General features: G+C 41.7%; 1 protein-coding gene across 2 annotated transcripts; it reads left to right on the forward strand.

The window, feature by feature from the left end:
- Positions 1–29: 29 nt before the first annotated feature.
- Positions 30–21,176, forward strand: si:dkey-260j18.2 (uncharacterized protein LOC325231 homolog). 2 transcript variants are annotated; one of them, XM_061918910.1, is made up of 5 exons: positions 30–577; positions 3,565–3,715; positions 7,844–7,922; positions 13,777–14,004; positions 14,075–21,176. In XM_061918910.1, exons 2-5 carry the CDS (start codon positions 3,565–3,567, stop codon positions 15,567–15,569), a joined length of 1,953 nt encoding a protein of 650 aa, XP_061774894.1. In that variant the 5' UTR covers positions 30–577; the 3' UTR covers positions 15,570–21,176. The 2 variants fall into 2 exon arrangements, with proteins under 2 accessions (XP_061774894.1, XP_061774895.1); XM_061918911.1 differs by lacking the exon at positions 30–577 and adding an exon at positions 2,423–2,537.
- The last annotated feature ends 85 nt before the right edge of the window (positions 21,177–21,261 follow it).

Here is a 21,261-nt window from a genome sequence, read left to right on the forward strand (position 1 = left end):
AATGATGAATGTGTTCTATTTAAAAGCAGGATGAAATTATTAATATTTTAACAGCAGTGGACACAAAGCCAAGCGATTGTCACCAGCTAAAGGTCATCCAATCAGGCGAGCGGATACTAAGCAGTAAGCACTGCGGTGATCCGGTTGGGACATGACAAGTGCGGCCGCTTGGACCTCAACTCAACACAAGATGGTGTTTTAGGCATGCGGCGCCATTAAAAAATCCTAACTATTTCACCATTGAGCCTCACCTACCGGAGGAGGGACATAAAAGCCAAAGGCGGCATGAACAGGAGCAGAATGCTAATGTTTGCTATGTCCGCTGCTGATGTTGTGTATGGGGCTGGATGAGCAGCGTGTCGTCTGGATGTGTCTTCACCGCAGGCCGGACGAGTCTGTCGGCTGAGCCCGGAGCGACTAAACACGCCGGTGGGGACCGCGAAGACCAAGCGGTGTTGTGAAAAACCAACAAAAAAAGTATTCGGCTACAAAGCAGCCCTCTCTCCTACCTGCCTCACATTTCTGTACAAGTGAGACACAACCGGCCTTCAAAGTGGAAACAAGACGAAGAGCAAAGGTAGTGTTAGCAACAAACTCTACTAATAGCATGACATAAAAGCAGCTGTTGGTGTATTTTTAAAGTCTAGTCTTCATCAAATTGTCTTACCTGACGCCTTCAAGTACTAAAGGCCTACTGAAATGAGATTTTCTTATTTAAACGGGGATAGCAGCTCCATTCTACGTGTCATACTTGATCATTTCGCGATATCGCCATATTTTTGTTGAAAAGATTTAGTAGAGAACATTGACGATAAAGTTCGCAACTTTTGGTCGCTAATAAAAAAGCCTAATTGCCTGTACCGGAAGTAGCAGATGGTGTGCGCGTGACGTCACCGGTTGTGGGGCTCCTTACACCCTCACATTGTTTATAATCATAGCCACCAGCAGCAAGAGCTATTCGGACCGAGAAAGCGACGATGGGTGGGTGAGGAAAGTTAGAGTGAAGCATTAAGCATTGTGATATTAAAAAAGAAAAGAAAAGGCGACGGCTCCAGGCGGCGGCAGTGGGAGCGTTTCGGATGTAATTAGACACATTTACTAGGGTAATTCTGGAAAATCCCTTATCCGCTTATTGTTTTTAATAGTGTTTTAGTGAGACTATAAAGTCATACCTGAAAGTCGGATGGCTGCGGTGAACGCCAGTGTCTCTGAGAAAAGTCGAGGAGCCAAGCTCACAGCTGCCTTTTTGAGCTGCAGGAGGAGGTCCCATAATCCACTGAAGTCTCCTGTAAGAGCCGACTTAATATCACAATTTTCCCATCCAAAAACTTGCTGGTTGACGTAGAGAAACATGTTCGCTTGACCACTCTGTGTTAAAGCTTCACAACAAACAAAGAAACACCGGCTGTGTTTCGGTTGCTAAAGGCAGCCGCAATCCACCGCTTTCCACCAACAGCATTTGTATTTGACGTCTCCATTATTAATTGAACAAATTGCAAAAGATTCAGCAACACAGATGGCCAAAATACTGTGTAATTATGCGATGAAAAGAGACGACTTTTAGCCGTGTGTGGTGCTGGGCTGAAATGTTCGTTCCAACCAATAACGTCACAAGCACACGTCAACATAAGCGTCATCATTCCGCGACGTTTTCAACAGGATACCTCGCGGGAAATTAAAAATTGCAATTTAGAAAACTAAACCGGCCGTATTGGCATGTTTTGCAATGTTAAGATTTCATCATTCATGTATAAACTATCAGACTGCGTGGTCGGTAGTAGCGGGTTTCAGTAGGCCTCTTAGGCAGTGTTGTACAACCTTTTCTAAAACCAAGGCACATTTTTTCCGTTAAAAAAATCTCCAGGCACACCACGAGCAGAAAACATTAAAAAAATGAAACTCAGCAGCCAATACTGACAATAGAAAGTAGTTCTCAAAATTGTTGGATTTGAATTCAAACCAAAACCAACCATGCATCACTATAGCTCTTGTCTCAAAGTAGGTGTAGTGTCACAAATCTGTCACATCAAGCCGTAACTTGTTTTGAGTTTTTGGGTCTTTTCCTGTGTGTACTGTTGCGCTCTTATTGTGTTGTTGATTGTCATGTCATGTAGGGATGTACTTTGTGGACGCCGTCTGCTGCTCCACGCGCTTCAAGTCTTTGCTGTCCAGCATTCTGTTTTAGTTTACTTTGCAACCAGTTCAGTTTTAGCTTTGTTTTGCATAGCCATCCCTAAGCTTCAATGCCTTTTCTTTCTCCTTTGGTTTAAGCATTAAGATATCTTTTTACCTGCACGCTGCGTCCCGCAGTCGTTTGCATGTTGTGATCACGACAATCCATGTTCCGACAACTACAAAGCAATTAGCTACCTGCTGCCACCTAATGATATGGAAGTGTATTACACGGTTACTCTGCCGATCTCTAGACTGCACCGACACTCTCGGCTACAAACAAGCCCTCTCTCCGACTTGCCTCACATTTCTGTACAAGTGAGACACAACCGGCCTTCAGAGTATAAACAAGACGAAGAGCAAAGGTAGTGTTAGCAACAAACTCTACTAATAGCACAACATAAAAGCAGCTGTTGGAGTATTTAAGGTCAAGTCTTCATCAAATTGTCTTACCTGATGCTTTCAAGTACTCCTAAGGCAGTGTTGTACAACCTTTTCTAAAACCAAGGCACATTTTTTTCGTTAGAAAAATCTCGAGGCACACCGCCAGCAGAAAACCTAAAAAAAATTAAGCTCAGCAGCCGATATTGACAATAAAAAGTAGTTCTCGCAATTGTTGGATTTGAATTCAAACCACAACCAACCATGCATCACTATAGCTCTTGTCTCAAAGTAGGTGTACTGTAACGACCTCTCACATCACGCCGTGACTTATTTGGTGTTTTTGGGTGTTCCTGTGTGTAGTGTTTTAGTTCTTGTCTTGCGCTCCTATTTTGTTGTTGATTGTCATGTCATGTTGGGATGTACTTTGTGGACGCCGTCTGCTGCTCCATGCGATGCAAGTCTTTGCTGTAATCTAGCATTCTGTTTTTGTTTACTTTTCAGCCAGTTCAGTTTTAGCTTTGTTTTGCATAGCCATCCCTAAGCTTAAATGTATTTTCTTTCTCCTTTGGTTTAAGTATTAGATACCTTTTTACCTGCACGCTGCCTCCCGCTGTCGTTTGCATGTCGTGATCACGACAAACCATGTTCCCAACATCGACAAAGCAATTAGCTACCTGCTGCCACCTACTGATATGGAAGAGTATTACAAGGTTAATCTGCCGATCTCTAGAATGCACCGACACTCAACAACGGCACATTTGCAGATTATAATTATTTGTTTGCAAAAAATATTTTTAACCCAATTAGGTGAAATTACATAATCTCCCACGGCACACTTGGCAATATCTCACGGTACACTAGTGTGCCATTGCACAGTGGTTGAAAAACACTGTCCTAAGGTGTCATTTAACTTTGGCTAGGAATTGGATGAAATATGCTAGCTAGTAGCTGTAATAGCCCTTCTGTCCTGATGACATTTCGTAAACTGTGTTTATGTTTACACCGTAGATGAATGCTGTGCGCGGGGGCAAAATCACCTGGCGCCCCCAGCCATGGCAGGACGGGGACAGAGGAGGAGACCCTCTGTCGGACAGCGACTCAGAAGAAGAAGACTTTCCTGATGACAGCACCACTCCTTTGGGAGACTACATCACTCTTGGTGAGACATGTTCGCAAGGTAGTCCCTTCCTAGGCATGAGTCTCCAATCAAATTCTTCCGTACACTTCAATATAGCGAGTGTACTGCGTTCTTAGTTGGGTGCAATTTTTGACATTGTACATCCGTCCATCCATTTTCTACCGCTTGTCCCTTCCAGGATGGCAGGGGGTGCTGGAGCCTATCTCAGCTGCAGTCACGGTTAATTTTTACCGGACATGATCGTGGCAAACAGATTTTCGTAAAGTAGGATTGTTGATATTAAATCTAATACAGTGGAACCTCGGTGTATGTGCCCCTCATTGAACAAACGTTTCGATTTACTAAATAAAACAATATGAATTGATTAACGTGGACCACGACTTAAACAAGTTGAAAAACTTATTTGGGTGTTACTATTTAGTTGTCAATTGTACGGAATATGTACTGAACTGTGCAATCTACTAATAAAAGTTTCAATCAATCAATCAAAAAATGAACCATGACTTTGTGCACAAACGTTTCATCCACCCGTTGTGTGCTGCCGTTGTACCCGGCAGCACATGCATTGTAGGCGATCAGACCACTCTCAGGTGTTCATAGCAGTTTTGCTGTTATCTACACATGCTTTTTAAGGGGTTTTTTTTAGCTTTTGTGTAGAATTTTTTTTTAGTTTTGATAGCTCAAAATGAGTCCAAAGAAAGCAATAGACAATGGGAAACAATGTGTTGTTTGAAACATTCAGAAAGTATCCATAGCGTGGTCAAAACGGCCTTCCATGATCATTTCTGCTGCACACAGAAGATTAACTTTCTTCTGCCGATAGAGCGCTCTAATAAACATCCAAAACAACTCCACCAACATTTTATATACATGCTGTAAATGAATCAACCGATATGTTTTTTTAAGGCCCCAGGAGGTTCTTTGATGCAAGCACGCACAACGCGCAACAAAACTTTTTTTGCACTTGCAAGGTCTTTTCGCTCACAACTTTTTGGCCCTGTATTAGAATTAAAAACAAAAACTGAACACATCTAAATGGTTGAAAGTGGGATTGTAAAAACAGGTACAGTCATCTTTAGTAATAAGCATGACATGGCCGGCAACTTGCACAGATGAAAGCAGTGTAAACAAACTTGCACAGTACTAACGAGTAGACTTGAAAACAGAGGAGGTTCTGGTGGAAATAAATGTTCTTGTCTGCAAAACAGGGGCTGCATGTCCACCCAAATATAAAGTGTCTGTGCACAACCTATTTGATTCAGAATGTTTACACATGCAAGATTTTTTGCTTACAACTTGTTGTTACTGTATTAAAGGCCTACTAAAATGAGATTTTCTTATTCAAATGGGGATAGCAGGTCCATTCTATGTGTCATACTTGATCATTTCGCGATATTGCCATATTTTTGCTGAAAGGATTTAGTAGAGAACATCGATGATACAGTTCGCAACTTTCGGTCGCTAATAAAAAAGCCTTGCCTGTACCGGAAGTAGCAGACGATGTGCACGTGACGTTACCGGTGTGAGAGCTCCTCACATCCTCCCATTGTTTATAAAGTGAGCCACCAGCAGTAAGAGCAATTCGGACCGAGAAAACGACGATTTCCCCATTATTTTGAGCGAGGATGAAAGATTTGTGGGTGAGGAAAGTTAGAGTGAAGCACTAAAAAAATAACCTGGCATTTAAGGGGAAAACGACAAAAGTGAAGATAGAAAAACACATAGGACTTCAACTTTTTGACAATGTCTATCAGTCTTCAGAGCCCCCAAAACACTACTCTAAAATAACACTAAGGCTATTAAACTACATCAATCAAGTTTTAAGGAGCATACCTATACTGCAAAGCTGTAATAGTGTGCTTTGCTTATATACAGTATTGAAGTTATTTTTCTGTCAGCAATATTATAGAAATTATTATGAGTTTTATATTACAAATCAATCAGATAGTGTTATGATGACGCTTATCATAAGCGTCATCATTATTCACCCAAATAGACTGATACAAAATAGTTGACAAATTAGCAGAAACAGACCAAAATAATTTTTTAGGAACTCATGTCAATCAATGTTCTATCACGGATCGCCAACACGCTCTTCAGAGCAGACAACAAGGCGAATGTCCCCGAAACTGCAGGATACATCTTCTTTCATAATCTTTTCCGCTGTTCAAAAAATGTTGACTTTGATTGCACACAAGGGGCAGCGCAGTGGTGCATGTGCCTTACAATACGGAGGTCCTGAGTGGTCCTGGGTTCGATCCTGCGCACGGGATCTTTCTGTGTGGAGATTGCATGTTCTCCATGTGACTGTGTGGGTTCCCTCTGGGTACTCCGGGTTCCTCCCACCTCCAAAGACATGCACCCAGGGATAGGTTGATTGGCAACACTAAATTGGCCCTAGTGTGTGAATGTTGTCTGTCTATCTTTGTTGGCTTGTGATGAGGTGGCGAATTGTCCAGAGCGTACCCAGCCTTCCGCCCGAATGCAGCTGAGATAGGCTCCAGCCCTCCCAGGGTACACCCTGGACAAGTCGCCATCTCATCGCTAAAAACAGCAAATCCGATACCGATTATTAGTAGTCAAGAAAGCCGATAATCGATAAGTTTTTTTATTTTTTAGGATTTGTCGGCCTCGTAGCGCCATAACATTTAATGCAGCGCCAACGTTGTGGTTAATTTAGCAGCAAATAACATCAGGGGATTTCACAAACATCTTTACTGTGTGTGTCTAATACTACGGCTCAGAGGAGCATCAACATCCATCCATCCATCCATCCATCCATCCATTTACTACTGCTTATTCCCTTTAGGGTAGCGGGGGGCGCTGGTGCCTATCTCAGCTACAATCGGGCGGAAAGCGGGGTACACCCTGGACAAGTCGCCAGCTCATCACAGGGAGCATCAACATTTGCATTTCAAAATATAGAAAATAGGGGATTTTCCTGCATCACAATAACACTATCAATGTTATACAATCTCATAGCAGATTATGAATTTAATACATAATAAGATTTCCTCGTAAGGAACCCCGTAAGTGCTGCAGTTTAAAACATTTTTTAAAATAAAAGGCAACTTTTCAGAAGCAGGGCAAACGGGCTTGAGTAGTGGTTATAACTATCTACTTGACTAATTATTTTTTAAGTACTAAATAGTGGTATCATGTGTTTATATTATATATATGCGTTGTCATTCCACATCGCTGTTATTGCTTAGAGGTGACCGAGCTTTCGCCGCCGCTGCTCCCAAGCTCTGGAACAACTTACAATTTAGTGTTAGACAGGCCCCCTCTCTTCCTGTTTTTAAATCGCTTTTAAAAACACATTTGTATTACCTGGCTTTTAACACTCTGCGATATCCATCCTGCTATGGCGTCCCCTAATGCACCTGCTATGAAACTGTTTCAGTTTTTGTATTTTGTTTGCATCTCCCTTTTGTTTGTTCTTTTTTATTGTGTTGTGTTTTGTTTGCCCGTCTTTCTTGTGTTATCTTTTAACCTGCCAATTGTACAGCAATTTGGCTACCCCTGTGGTAAATTTTAAATGTGCTTTATAAATACAGATGATTTGATTGATGTCAAAAATGAAATGCACCAACTCCGAGGCTACTGTTGTTTTTTGACCTCGCTCATGTCAATGTCTCACCAATGTGGAGAAGTGTTATTGATGAGGCAGTGTTATTGAAGATGAAGTCCATCAAAAAGATTGTTCTGCCAAACGTTGGTCAACTTGAGATTGTCGCAGTGTCGATAGCGCAAAGATTAGCGTTATAGTGAAGCCACAATATTTTTTAAGCACTTTGTTGCGATGGACGATTGTAGTGCTGTCCCAAATCCATTGTCGTCGCAGACTTAACAGAAAATCACACTTTTTACCTGCTTCTTCATCTTTTTTCTACTTGTCAATACTATGGGTCGCTCTTCATTATTTCAGATAAGTCTTTCAGCCAAAATAGCAACTATTGAGGGTGGTGTCCATTACCCCCATTTTGGCATTTTTTAGTGCAACATTCAGGGCACAGCATGTTCCCGTACTTCTGTGTGAACGCATTCAAAATACGGAAGTTCATTTAGAAAAGTGTCACAGCCTAGCGCCCCCTCGGGATCTTACCTGCTCTGATTTTTTTCCTTAATTTCTTCTTGATCACTCCTCAGGTTTGAAGCAGCTCCTGGATGCTCAGCAGCTGTGCGACGTGACTCTACTTGTTGAGGGAAAGAAGTTCATGTGTCACAGGTAAGCTGGCTGTACTACCTGCCAAACTGTAATCACATACTAAAAAGACCATTTGAAGACATCCATCCATTTTATATACAGTGCCCTCCATAATTATTGGCACCCCTGGTTGAGATGTGTTAAAAGCCTTAAAATAAATTCAGTGTTTATTGCAGAAGAATACTGTCACACTGAAAATTGTAGGAAAATGTAGCCTTCAACTCAAATGAATTGTAAGAAAATAAAAAAATCCCTGACTAAAAAATAATTATTTTTCATTAAATCACCTGTTCCACAATTATTGGCACCCTTAACAATTCCCAGGAAATAAATATAATTGAAGCATTTCTGTCATTTCTACAGTAGTTTACAAAGTTTACCAGAGTACGTAAGAACATTTAATTAGTAATTCATCACTTCCTGTTTCCCTGGGGTATAAATATGACGTGACACCGAGGCCATTTCTCTTATCCACTCTTAAACATGGGAAAGACAAAGGAACACAGCATACAAGTGAGGCAGATGTGCGTCGACCTTCACAGGTCAGGCAGAGGCTACAAGAAGATTGCCACTCAACTGCAGCTGCCCATATCCACTGTGAGAGGAATAATTAAGAAGTTCAAAACAACTGGAACAGTGGTAAATAAGCCTGGACGAGGACCCAAGTTTATTTTGCCACCACGCACAGTGAGGAGGATGGTAAGAGAAATCAAAAGATCTCCAAAGCTCACTGTTACAGAATTACAACAAATGGTAGCATCCTGGGGTCACAAAGTCTCCAAATCAACCATCAGGCGCTGTCTACACGCCAACAAGCTGTTTGGGAGGCATGCACGGAGAAAACCTTTCCTCACTCACAATCATAAACGCAAGCGTCTGGAGTTCGCCAAACGGTATTGGGGCTTCAACTGGGACCGTGTGCTTTGGTCAGATGAGACCAAGATTGAGCTTTTTGGCAACAAACACTCTAAGTGGGTCTGGCGTACCACGAAAGATGCGCATGCTGAAAAGCACCTCATACCCACTGTGAAGTATGGGGGTGGGTCAGTGATGCTGTGGGGCTGTTTCACTTCCAAAGGCCCTGGGAACCTTGTTAGGGTGCATGGCATCATGAATGCTTTGAAATACCAGGACATTTTAAATCAAAATCTGTTGCCCTCTGCCCGAAAGCTGAAGCTGGGTCGTCACTGGGTCTTTCAGCAAGACAATGACCCTAAACATATGGCCAAATCTACACAGAAATGGTTCACCAGACACAAAATCAAGCTCCTCCCATGGCCATCTCAGTCCCCTGACCTCAACCCCATTGAGAACCTGTGGGGTGAGCTGAAAAGGAGAGTACAGAGGAGAGGACCCAGGTCTCTGGATGATTTAGAGAGATTCTGCAAAGAGGAATGGCTGAAAATCCCTCTTTCTGTCTTTGCCCATCTTGTGAAACATTATAGGAGAAGATTAGGTGCTGTTTTGTTGGCAAAAGGGGGTTGTACAAAATATTAACACCAGGGGTGCTAATAATTGTGACACACATTATTTGATGTCAAATAATTATTTCTTTATGTGGGATTTTTTCCCCACTGAATAAATGCACTTGTATTGAAGGTTGGATTTTTCTCTTTTTTTCCATTAAGGTCCCATATTATTTAGAAAAAAAATAAAATAATTGGAAGCTAAAAAACACATCTCAACCAGGGGTGCCAATAATTATGGAGGGCACTGTACGTCTTGTCTCCATTATTTAGGTGATGACACGTTTGGCTCAGCCCACAAATGCATTTTAATTCAAGGCAGAGGTCTCCCGCAGTATTTCCACCTAATTAAATTAACATTGATCCAGTACGCTGTATTGTAGTTTAGAAATAGCAAAAGCATGGCCTCCCTACTCCAATGCTTTAAAATAAAAAACATGAATAATTTCGCTCTCGCTGCAGGATAGTAAAAACTTTCAGTCATCCCATAATCAGGTATTTATGTGGTTAAAGTGTAGATTCAAAAGTCCACATAAGAAATGGGCCCCCACCTCACCCCCCTTATAAGTATGCAATCTCTATCCGATTTTTTTATGTCAGTGTACATGGAAATAAATCAGATACATTTGTGACCAATCCTCAATGTGAATACTTCCACACTCAGGCCTCTTACGCACATGGAAATAAATCAGATACAAATCCTCAATGTGAATACTCCCACAATCAGGTCGCATTCATCCGACCAAAACATCATCAAAAAGCAACGAGCTTCATAATTATTCGCCATAATAGATGATTACAAAATAAATAGTAAACAACAGAGCAGAAATCACATTCTGCAGAAAGGCTCAGTGTCCTTGTGGTTAGAGTGTCCGCCCTGAGATCGGTAGGTCGTGAGTTCAAACCCCGGCCAAGTCATACCAAAGACTACTAAAACTGGGACCCGTTGCCTCCCTGCTTGGCACTCAGCATCAAGGGTTGGAATTGGGGGTTAAATCACCAAAATTATTCCCGAGCTCACTGCTCCCCTCATCTCCCAGGAGGTGGGTCAAATGCAGAGGACAAATTTCACCACACCTAGTGTGTGTGTGACAATCATTGGTACTTTAATTTAGAAAACAGTTGACAATAATATATGTTTTAGGAACTCACGTGAAAGTTCCGCAACTACTGTCTCCCGACTGCTCGCCCACAGAAACACTATTCAAGCAGACATCAAAACAAAATATCCCGTAAAACTGCGAGAGCCAAAATACTTGCCCTCTTTCTTAATCTTCTAACTGCAATAATTCTGTTCAGAAAATGTTGACTTTAATTGCAAAAAAAAAATCCTTATAATTACCACATTCGCCATCACTTGAGATCTGTTTATGGATGTTCTCATTCACCCAGGTCATTGTATTCTCAGGGCATTCAATCGATTGCAACTGGACTGTTTGGTTTTTAAAAGCAAACAGTTCCGATCGATTGAATGCCTTGAGAGTACTGAGACCGACTCGAGCCAAAACCATGTTTACTTGCGTAAACACTGCAGTGCGTGTGGCGTCATGTCTGCATACAGGTCAGGTTGCATTCACATTAGAAATCGCAGTTCTTTTTTAAATGTGAATGGCCACATAAAAAGATTGGAATTTGACCCAAAAAAATCTGAATTGGGGATATGACCCTGCAGTGTGAACGTAGCCTTTTATGTCACAATCGAGCTGCAGCCAATTCCAGCTAGTTTGGGGTACATCGTAGAATGGTTGTCAGCCAATCACATTCACACCGATTGGCACATACAAGTGTCCAATTAACCTGTATATTTCTGGACTGTTGGATGAAACCAAAGTTCCTAAAGAACACAAGCGCACGTTGATGGTAAACGCCAGGCAATCTACTGCAAGAGTCAAACCCAGAAGGAGACATGCTAAGTAGGTATGAAACAATGTCATCAAAACAATAATTATTGCAATTATGACGTCACACCGATAAATTTGCTAACATCGAAAAATATCCCCAGTAACCAATTAAAAAGAAAATGCTCCAATGAGATGAGATTACCCGTAGTATGCTATAGGTGGGTTAGGGTGAGCTTAAAAAGTGACACGTGGAAATAATGGCATAAGCATCACTTCTGATTTATGGTTGTGCGATATTAGCTTTACCATTCTATTGCTAACATTTGATTCAGACAATTTAGGGATCTAACAATATGAAATATGTGACCAAAAATTATCACAGTTGTTGTACTTGAAAAATTCACACACTAGGGCCACTTTAGTGTTGCCAATCAACCTATATGTCTATCTGTGTTGGCCCTGTGATGAGGTGGCGACTTGTCCAAGGTGTACGCCGCCTTCCGCCCGAACTGCAGCTGATATAGGCTCCAGCACCCCCATGCGACCCCGAAAGGGCCAAGCGGTACAAAATAGATGGATGGATGTTCAAAGTGCAGCCCAATTTTAATGTAAAAAAAAAAGCAATTTGTGATGTGAAGCGGAAAAAAAATTATATTTGATACTAATAACTAAAGGGTGTCCAAACTTCTTCCACTGACACTGAAAAGTTAAAGTATGCGAGGGCCATTTTGATTTTTTTTATTCCCCCCCAAAAATTGTTATTGTATATACAGTATTTAAAGACAAAACCTTGTGTTAAAAGCGACTATTATTATTATTATTGTTAGTTGTTCGTATCTTACATTACCTTACATTACATCTTTTTGGTCTTTTTTTTACGTCTACTTTTTTAACCACTTTAATAATAGTAAACTCTCTCACCTATAACAAAAAGCTGACAATAAGTTTTGTCTTTAAATATATGTAATTTTATTTGCAACATGAAAATATATCAAAATAGCCCCCACATAGTACTTTTGACTTTTCTATGTGCAGCCTTTATTGTAAAAAGTATCGACACCCCTGTGTTATCAAAGGCCTACTGAAACCCACTACTTCGACCACACAGTCTGATAGTTTATGTATCAATGATGAAATCTTAACATTGCAACACATGCCAATACGGCCGGTTTAGTTTACTAAATTACAATTTAAAATTTCCCGCAGAGTTTCCTGTTGAAAACGTCGCGGAATGATGACGCGTGTTTGTGACGTTATTGTTTGGAGGGGACATATTTGCCCAGCACCACTTACGGCTAAAAGTCGTTTCTTTTCATCGCGCAATTACACAGTATTTTGGACAACTGTGTTGCTGAATCTTTTGCAATTTGTTCAATTAATAATGGAGAAGTCAAAGTAGAAAGATGTAGGTGGGAAGCTTTTAGCCTTTAGCCACACAAACACACGGTGTTTCCTTGTTAAAATTTCCCGGAGGTGAAGCTTTACTATGGATCAGAGCGGTCAAGCAAACATGGATCACGACTACATGTCAACCGGCAGTTTTCGGTGAGAAAATAGTGGAAATAAGTCGCCTCTTACCGGAGATCAGCGGAGCCAGCGTCCTCCTGCTGCCGTGACTTCTCTCAGAGACTCTGGCGTCAAAACACACGTGGCTACACCCCTCCGACTTTAAGGCACTCTTTAACTCTCTAAAACACCAGCAGCACAATAGGCAGATAAGGGATTTCCCAGAATTATCCTTATTTTTTTAATTATTTTTTTTAAACTTTGTTTTTCTTTTCTCAAGACCTTCACTCTAAATTTCCTCATCCACAAATCTTTTATCCTCGCTCAAATTAATGTGGAAATTGACGCTTTCTCGGTCCGAATAGCTCTTGCTGCTGGAGGCTCACATCATAAACAACGTGAGGATGTGGGGAGCCCTCACACCGGTGACGTCATCGTCTGCTACTTCCGGTAAAGGCAAAGCTTTTTTATTAGCGACCAAAAGTTGCGAACTATATTGTCGATGTTCTCTACTAAATCCTTTCAGCTAAAATATGGCAATATCACGAAATGATCAAGTATGATACATAGAATGGACCTGCTATCCCCAAAAATCTCATTTCAGTAGGTCTTTGACATATATTCAAAATGTTTTTTGTTAGAATACAATCCTTGTCCCCCTGACTTATGATTTCAAAAGCTAGTCAGTTATTCATCAATTTGTACATGGAAAAGAAAAATTAAATCCATTGGGAATTGTGTAATAACCTACTGAGGCGATTAGAAACTATAAATCTAGAGTGTAATGACTGTAAAACATTCCGCTCAGAGAATAGCCACAGCTGCTATGTGGCCCTTATTAAAGGCAAGTTTGACACCCCTGGTATAGTGGTTCACATAGCTGATTTTCACACTAGAGAGATGAAGTCCCACGCAATCCGATCATGATCGCCCTGTGATTGATTGGCTGGCGACCAATCCAAGGTGTATTCTGCCTTTCTGGGATTGCGGTCCTTACTGGGGCAGGAACTCCAAACCCGATGTCTTCACAAGATAAAACTTTCCTCTCCCTCGCCTGTTTAGGGTGCTCCTAGCAGCGGTGAGTCCATACTTTCGGGCCATGTTCACCAGTCCTCTCGTGGAGTCTCGCCTCACCGAGATCCGACTGGAAGAAGTGACGCCGTCTATCATGGAGACCGTCATCCAGTTTGTGTACACCGGAGAGGCAGGGCTTTCTCTGGACACTGCTGAGGATCTATTTGTGGCCGCCAATCGCCTTCAGGTCATGCCCCTGCAGGACCTGTGCTCCAGGTGATGTTCAATGTGGGTCCACTTGTTTTTATGTGCATTTTAATGTTGCCTTGTTCTTCTGCCACTGCAGGTTTCTGTTTGAGCACCTCTCAGTGGACAACTGTCTGGGTATGTACTCTCTAGCCCGCTCTCACCACGACCAGCTGCTTCTCCGTGCCTCCCTCAGGCTGGTGGCCCAGCACTTCCCTCGTGTGTCCCGCCATAAGGACTTCCTCCTGCTCGATCACGGCACCTTAGGCAGCCTCCTGAGCTCCGACCGCTTGGGCGTGGACTCTGAGGCGCAGGTGTACGACGCCGCACGCCGATGGGCTGAGCACAAGCCCTTGGATCGCTACGTCCACATGCCGACGCTGCTTCACCACCTGCGTCCGGGCCTGCTGTCCAAGGACGAGAGTCGGCGACTCAGCAAGGAGTTGGGCCCCGCGGCGGCCGGCGAGGGTCTTGGGGGCCCTCTGCGTCCAAGGGAGGGGATGTTCGAGAAGAAAATAGTGTGCATGGACCTGACGCCAAGAGACGATGAGAATTTAGTTGCACAAGATTACACTGTGGACTGCTTTGATCCTCGGACAGGGAAGTGGGATAAGCTCGCGGCTTTGGACTCACTGGCAAGTCCTGGCTGCGCGGCTGTAGGCAACAGACTGTTTGTCGCTGGAGGCATTCTGGGGACGGGCTCCGTGTCGGCTGCTGTCCATGAGTACGATGCCGTGTTGAACCGCTGGATAGAGCATCCTTCAATGGGCCAACCTCGCTGTATGTTGGGCCTACTGGGCTGTGGAGAGTTGCTCTTTGCTTTGGGCGGAAGCAATCGCTCAGCACTTCTGGACTCCAGCGAGATGCTGGAGCTGGCGACTCTTAAATGGGCACCTGGTCCTCGGTTACCAGTCCCTCTGCGGGCTTTTGCCTGCGCAGCCCTGAGGAGACGACTCTACCTTTTAGGTGGGACCACGCTCGAACAAAACCGCGCCGTGGTCCACTCGGGTGTTCTTATATATCACACCCTGACAGACTGCTGGACTCGTGTGGCTCTGGACTCGGGCGCTACATGCCTCGCCGGTGGTGTGGCGGTGCGTGGAGGAATCTGTGCTATCGGGGGCTACATGAGGGACACCAGCAAGTTCCTGGATGGAAACTACACCAATTTGGATGCTTTAGACGCTACCGGTCGCGTGCTGTTTTTCCGGGAGGGAAGGGCGTTCGGCGTGGAGCGGGAGGTGACCCACGGAGGAGTGGCGGTTTCTGCAGAACAGCGGGGCGGAGCAGGCGGGGGCAGCGACAGAGCTCCTAGCCCCGTGGTTTTCCCAGGGCTGCCGCGGCGGATCGCGGCCGGCGGTGTGGCCCGGTGGAGACGGAGGATTTACGTTCTGGGGGGGGAAAACGGCTCCCGGTTCTACGACAGCGTGTACTGTTGGAAACCCGGCTGGCGCAGCTGGGTGCAGAGACGCGAGAAGCTCCCCGGAGACACGGGCGGGGTCAGCCGCTTTGGATGCACCACGCTAAAGTTCCCGAAGAAACACATCCTGTACAGACTGAGAAGAGCCAAAGAAAGCCGCGTTGTGGACAAGTAACAAGTTGAGCACCCGAGATGCGCTCAGGGGTGTCAACGTTACATGCGAGATGGATTCAAATGGGTCCAGATCGAACGTCTCGATTAGGTTTTTACCCGAACTGAATGTCCTCTCATCATGAAGCCATTGGATAGAAGCTTTTAGAGGTGACAGAAAGCTTCAACCTGCTGGATAATTATGTTGCAAGAAAATGTACTTGAATTCGCCTTTTGGAAACTTGAATAGCCCGTTGCAAAGTAGTACTGTGTACTATTACATGTAGTACAAGTATGAATTCAAATTTTAGCTTTTTTCCCTCTTATTTATAATGTTCATCTTACAACAAGGGCTTCAAAGTATTAATGGAGTTAATTCCCGACTGTCCCCACCGTTTATAGTCCCAACACTTTAGTGTGGCTGGAGTGAATGATGTGAAGTATTTCCTTTTCAATGTCATTTGTTAATGATTTGTTTTTTTCTGAGAGGCTAAACTTAAATAAAAATAAAAAAAATGAACGGCATCTCGGTGTGACGATGTTATCGCTCATAAATAAGCAGTTAGCCCCAAAATACATAGTTATTTGGTTCAAAACCCAGTGGTTCTCAAACTTTCACCAAGTACTCTGTTCCACCATAATGACCGACATTAAAATACAGTAGCATAGTAGGCTTAAGTCATACTTGCCAACCTTGAGACTTCCGATTTCGGGTGGTCGGGGTTGGGGCGTGGTTGGGGCGGAGGGCATGGTTAAGAGGAGTATATTTACAGCAAATATTTGTATAATGGCTGTAATTAATATATATATATATATATATTAATATATATGTATATATTTATATATAATTAATATATATTTATATAATTAATATATATATATGTATGAAATACTTAACTTTCAATTAATTCTAGCTATATATATTTCATTACATATATAAATAAAATAAATAGTTGAATTTCAGATGGCACCTATCAAATACACAGTAATAAAAACACAGTTCTACTAACTGTACTGTGCTTGCTGGGTACTAAAAAACAACACGTACCTTTCACTATTTGAGTAACGTCACTTCCGAGTTTCCAGAAGATGGCACTAGTATGTGCTTTACCCTGGCGTCTCTCGCTGTCAGCTCTGTTCATTCATCTCCTCTCCCCCACCACCTGCGGGCTGTGTGTCAGGCCCGACCTGGATTAGCTGCGCCCTTGGACGTGCTGGCCCCCGCCAGGTTCAGTCTTGTGAACGCAAAATCTTTGACAAACAACGTTTATCCTGAAGGATTTCTTTACTTCCCGCGGGCGGCGGCATTGACTTCCTCTGTGTGATGGAAACATGGCTGAGAGCCGGTGAGTCCGCCCCTCTTAATGAACTTCTGCCTCAGGAGTGTTCCTACTTTAATTCTCCGCGGTCATCCGGTCAAAAAGGAGGAGGATTAGCAGTCGATTTTAAAAATGACTTTAAATGCCGTCAGATCCGCCTGCAATCCTCCTTTTCAAGCTTTGAACTGTGCATGTTTGAGCTGGAGGGGGCGTGGCTTCCAGCTCCAGATGAATTTCGGGAGAAAATTTCTTCCGGGACGTTTTCGGGAGAGGCGCTGAATTTTGGGAGTCTCCCGGAAAATCCGGGAGGGTTGGCAAGTTTGGCCTAAGTATTGATTAAAAACAAGGCAACGGTTTTGTTTAACAAGTGTATGCAATATTTTCGGCCACTGTAATATTACACACAAAGTGAAGTATTTCCTCTTTAATGTCATTTGTTAATGATTATTTTTTTCTGAGGCTAAACTTATAAAAAATTAACGGTGTGACGATGTTATCCCCCCTAAATAAGCAGTAAGCCCCAAAATACATAGTTATTTGGTTCAAAACCCAGTGTTTCTCAAACATTTTTCACCACGTATTCCCGGAGAAAACCTTTTGGCTTTCCAAGTATCACCATAATGACCAACATTAAAGTACAGTAGGGTAGTAGGCCTAAGTAATCATTAAAAACAAGGCAAAGGTTTTGTTTAACATGTGTATGCAATACACAATGCACAAACATTAACAGTGATAATCCATATGCAGTAAATATTTACAGACTAATTTGGCGTACCACCGTTTGAGAATCACTGAATAGACTAATCACATTAGCTGTCTTACTTAAAGCAGTCCAGCCTCGGCATTACCTAAATAGAACCTTCCTAGGCAAACTATTCTAACGGTTATTATTTCATATGCGTGTTTACATAGCACCTAGAGTCGTAATATTTTTTATTCCTACTAGAGACATGTGAATGTATACAAGATGCAAGATATTCAAATATAACAATTGCACCTTTTTCTTTTTTGGAAGGCTTTTGTCGTTTTTGCTACACGGGCCATAAACCCAGTCTAGACAACCCAAGACGGTGGCACCAACTGATAGGTCTGATTGTTGTAAAAAAACAAATATTTGATTTTGATTCTTGAGCTGAAGATAGGTCTGATTGTTGTAAAAAAACAAATATTTGATTTTGATTCTTGAGCTGAAAATTACACATCAAAGTGGCAAAGACTATTAAAGTAAAGGGGTAATTTTGACAAAATTCATCCATTTCAGTGCAGGAATTAATTATGCTGAGTGGAAAGCGTTACGGGCAGCACAGTGAAGGAGGGGTTAGTGCGTCTGCCTCACAATACGAAGGTCCTGGGTTTGATCCCGCACTTTTCTGTGTGGAGTTTGCATGTCCTCCCCGTCACTGCGTGGGTTTTCTCCGGGTACTCCGGCTTCCTCCCACCTCCAAATACATGCACCTGGGGATAGGTTAATTGGCAACACTAAATTCGCCATAGAGTGTGAATATTGTCTGTCTGTGTTGGCCCTGTCATGAGATGGCGACTTGTCCAGGGTGTACACCGCCTTCTGCCCGAATGCAGTCAGTCAATCAATCAATCAATGTTTATTTATATATGCCTGAATCACAAGTGTCTCAAAGGGCTGCACAAGCCACAACAACATCCGCGGTACAGAGCCCACATAGGGGCAAGGAAAAAACTCACCCAAGTGGGAGTCGTTGACAATGACTATGAGAAACCTTGGAGAGGACCGCATATGTGGAGAGACCGAAAGCAATGGATGTCGAGCGGGTCTAACATGATATTGTGAAAGTCCAGTCCATAGTGGATCTAACATAACAGTGAGAATGCAGCTGAGATAGGCTCCAGGGACACCCCCCCCCCCCCCCAAAAAAGGGACAAGCGGTAGGAAATGGATGGATGGGTATTGATAAGCACAAAAATTTGTGAGGAAAAAGTCTAATCCAAGCAGGTCCGCCCATCTTCAGTTGAATTGTCTGGAGTGACTTAACTGCGGACAAGTCTAGTGTAGTGATTCCCAAACACAAAAGTACCGCCTCAGAAAACTAGGACCAGCATCAAAATACAGTAGCACAGTAGGCTTAAGTATTCATTAAAAATAACATTATTTTGGCGTTGCCAACAGTCGTCTGATTGTGACAACTTCCATTGAAGGCTGATAAACTTTAACATCTCGAGTCAAGTCATTACAATATTTAGTTACGTGATTTTTTATTTTTTTGGGGAACATCTCGACTTTCACCCTCTCACCCACCTTTATCAAAGTTCTGGCGCTCGCAACCGTCTTTGACCACACGCTGGCTCAGTTTGCAGCCGTACTCAATTTAATTTTTCTCTCTTTTTTTAATTTTTTTAAAGCACAGACGTGGTGTTTTGATTGATTGATTGATTGAGACTTTTATTAGTAGATTGCACAGTTCAGTACATATTCCGTACAATTGACCACTAAATGGTAACACCCGAATAAGTTTTTCAACTTGTTTAAGTCAGGGTCCACGTTAATCAATTCATGTTAACGAATGTAACGAGTGATGATGCCATAAAGATGCGACAGAGCAATATTTCAAACACTTTTCCCAAATGTCAAAATGTCACTTTCTTGTGCGCTTTCCAGACAGAATCCCAAAATTTGAACCTGATAAAATGTCATCAACATTTTTCAAGGGATGACTTAAGTCAGGGGTCACCAACCTTTTTGAAACCAAGAACTACTTCTTGGGTACTGATTAATGCGAAGGGCCACCAGTTTGATACACACTTAAATAGATTGCCAGAAATAGCCAATTTGCTCAATTTACCTTTTAGTAAATAAATATATATATATATATATAAAATGGGTATTTCTGTCTGTCATTCCGTCGTACATTATTGTTCCTTTTACGGTAGGTTTTTTTGTAGAGAATAAATGATGAAAAAACACTTAATTGAACGGTTTAAAAGAGGAGAAAACACGAAAAAAAAAAAAAAAATTAAATTTTGAAACATAGTTTATCTTCAATTTCGACTCTTTAAAATTCAAAATTCAACCGAAAAAAATGAAGAGAAAAACTAGCTAATTGGAATCTTTTGGAAAAAATTTAAAAAAGAATTTATGGAACATCATTAATTTTTCCTGATTAAGATTAATTTTAGAATTTTGATGACATGTTTTAAATAGGTTAAAATCCAATCTGTACTTTGTTAGAATATATAACAAATTGGACCAAGTTATATTTCTAACAAAGACAAATCATTATTTCTTCTAGATTTTCCATAACAAACATTTTGAAATAAATTCAAAAGACTTTGAAATAAGATTTAAATTTGATTCAACAGATTTTCTAGATTTGCCAGAATAATTTTTTTGAATATTCTTCGTCGAAAAAACAGAAGTTAAAATAAAGAATTAAATTGAAATGTATTTATTATTCTTTACAATAAAACAAATAAATGTACTTGAACATTGATTTAAATTGTCAGAAAAGAAGTGGAAGGGATTTAAAAGGTATATGTGTTTAAAAATCCCAAAATCATTTTTAAGGTTGTATTTTTTCTCTATAACTAAAAAGTAAAAAAATAAATGAAAAAGTAAAAAAAAATAAATGAATTTATTTAAACAAGTGAAGACCAAGTCTTTAAAATATTTTCTTGGATTTTCTAATTCTATTTGAGTTTTGTTTCTCTTAGAATTAAAAATATCGAGCAAAGCGAGACCAGCTTGCTAGTAAATAAATAACATGTAAAAAATAGAGGCAGCTCACTGGTAAGTGCTGCTATTTGAGCGATTTTTAGAACAGGCCTTACGGGCTACCTGGTGCCCGCGGGCACCGTGTTGGTGATCCCCGACTTAAGTGAAAGAGAAAGCAACAGCAATATTAAGTGAAGTGAATGACAATGTTTATTTTACACTCTCGTGCTACGATAGCAAGAAGTGAAAGTTTGAAGCGATACGTTCATTACTACACATTAGTTGTTGTATCCACTCGTTAGATATAGCTGAAGGTTTTTTTAATAGGCACAACTGTAGATTCATGCTCATTTCTATGAAAGTTGTAGGCCAACTAGTTTGATTTGCAGTGGGATCAACATGGTTCAACTTACAGAAAATTGATGTCATGCCATTTTAAAGTGTGTAAATGCATTTTTGTGTGTGTATACTAGTTGCTGTATGCGTGAAATGTGCAAGTTTTTCTATGCCGGGTAATAAATCTGCCAACCACAAGCTCTTTACACGGCATACACACACCAAGAATGCGCTCTTTGACATCAATAAAGTTTGTGAATTGCTCAAGGATCAAATGAAATATTTATAATTTCTTGCTGGTGTTTTTTGTCTGACTAAACTCTACTAAGGATGTACAGTAATGATATTGTGACTTAAACTTAGGCAAACTTTGTTGA

This window comes from Nerophis ophidion, linkage group LG13, assembly GCF_033978795.1.
Source record: "Nerophis ophidion isolate RoL-2023_Sa linkage group LG13, RoL_Noph_v1.0, whole genome shotgun sequence".
NCBI lineage: Eukaryota > Metazoa > Chordata > Actinopteri > Syngnathiformes > Syngnathidae > Nerophis > Nerophis ophidion.

Excerpts from the sequence above, each read along its gene's own strand:
- si:dkey-260j18.2 (XM_061918910.1), top strand. The coding sequence starts at position 3,565 with ATGAATGCTGTGCGCGGGGGCAAAATCACCTGGCGCCCCCAGCCATGG. Across the intron at positions 3,716-7,843 it reads GGGAGACTACATCACTCTTG|GTTTGAAGCAGCTCCTGGAT; the intron begins GTGAGACATGTT and ends ATCACTCCTCAG. Across the intron at positions 7,923-13,776 it reads AAGAAGTTCATGTGTCACAG|GGTGCTCCTAGCAGCGGTGA; the intron begins GTAAGCTGGCTG and ends TCGCCTGTTTAG.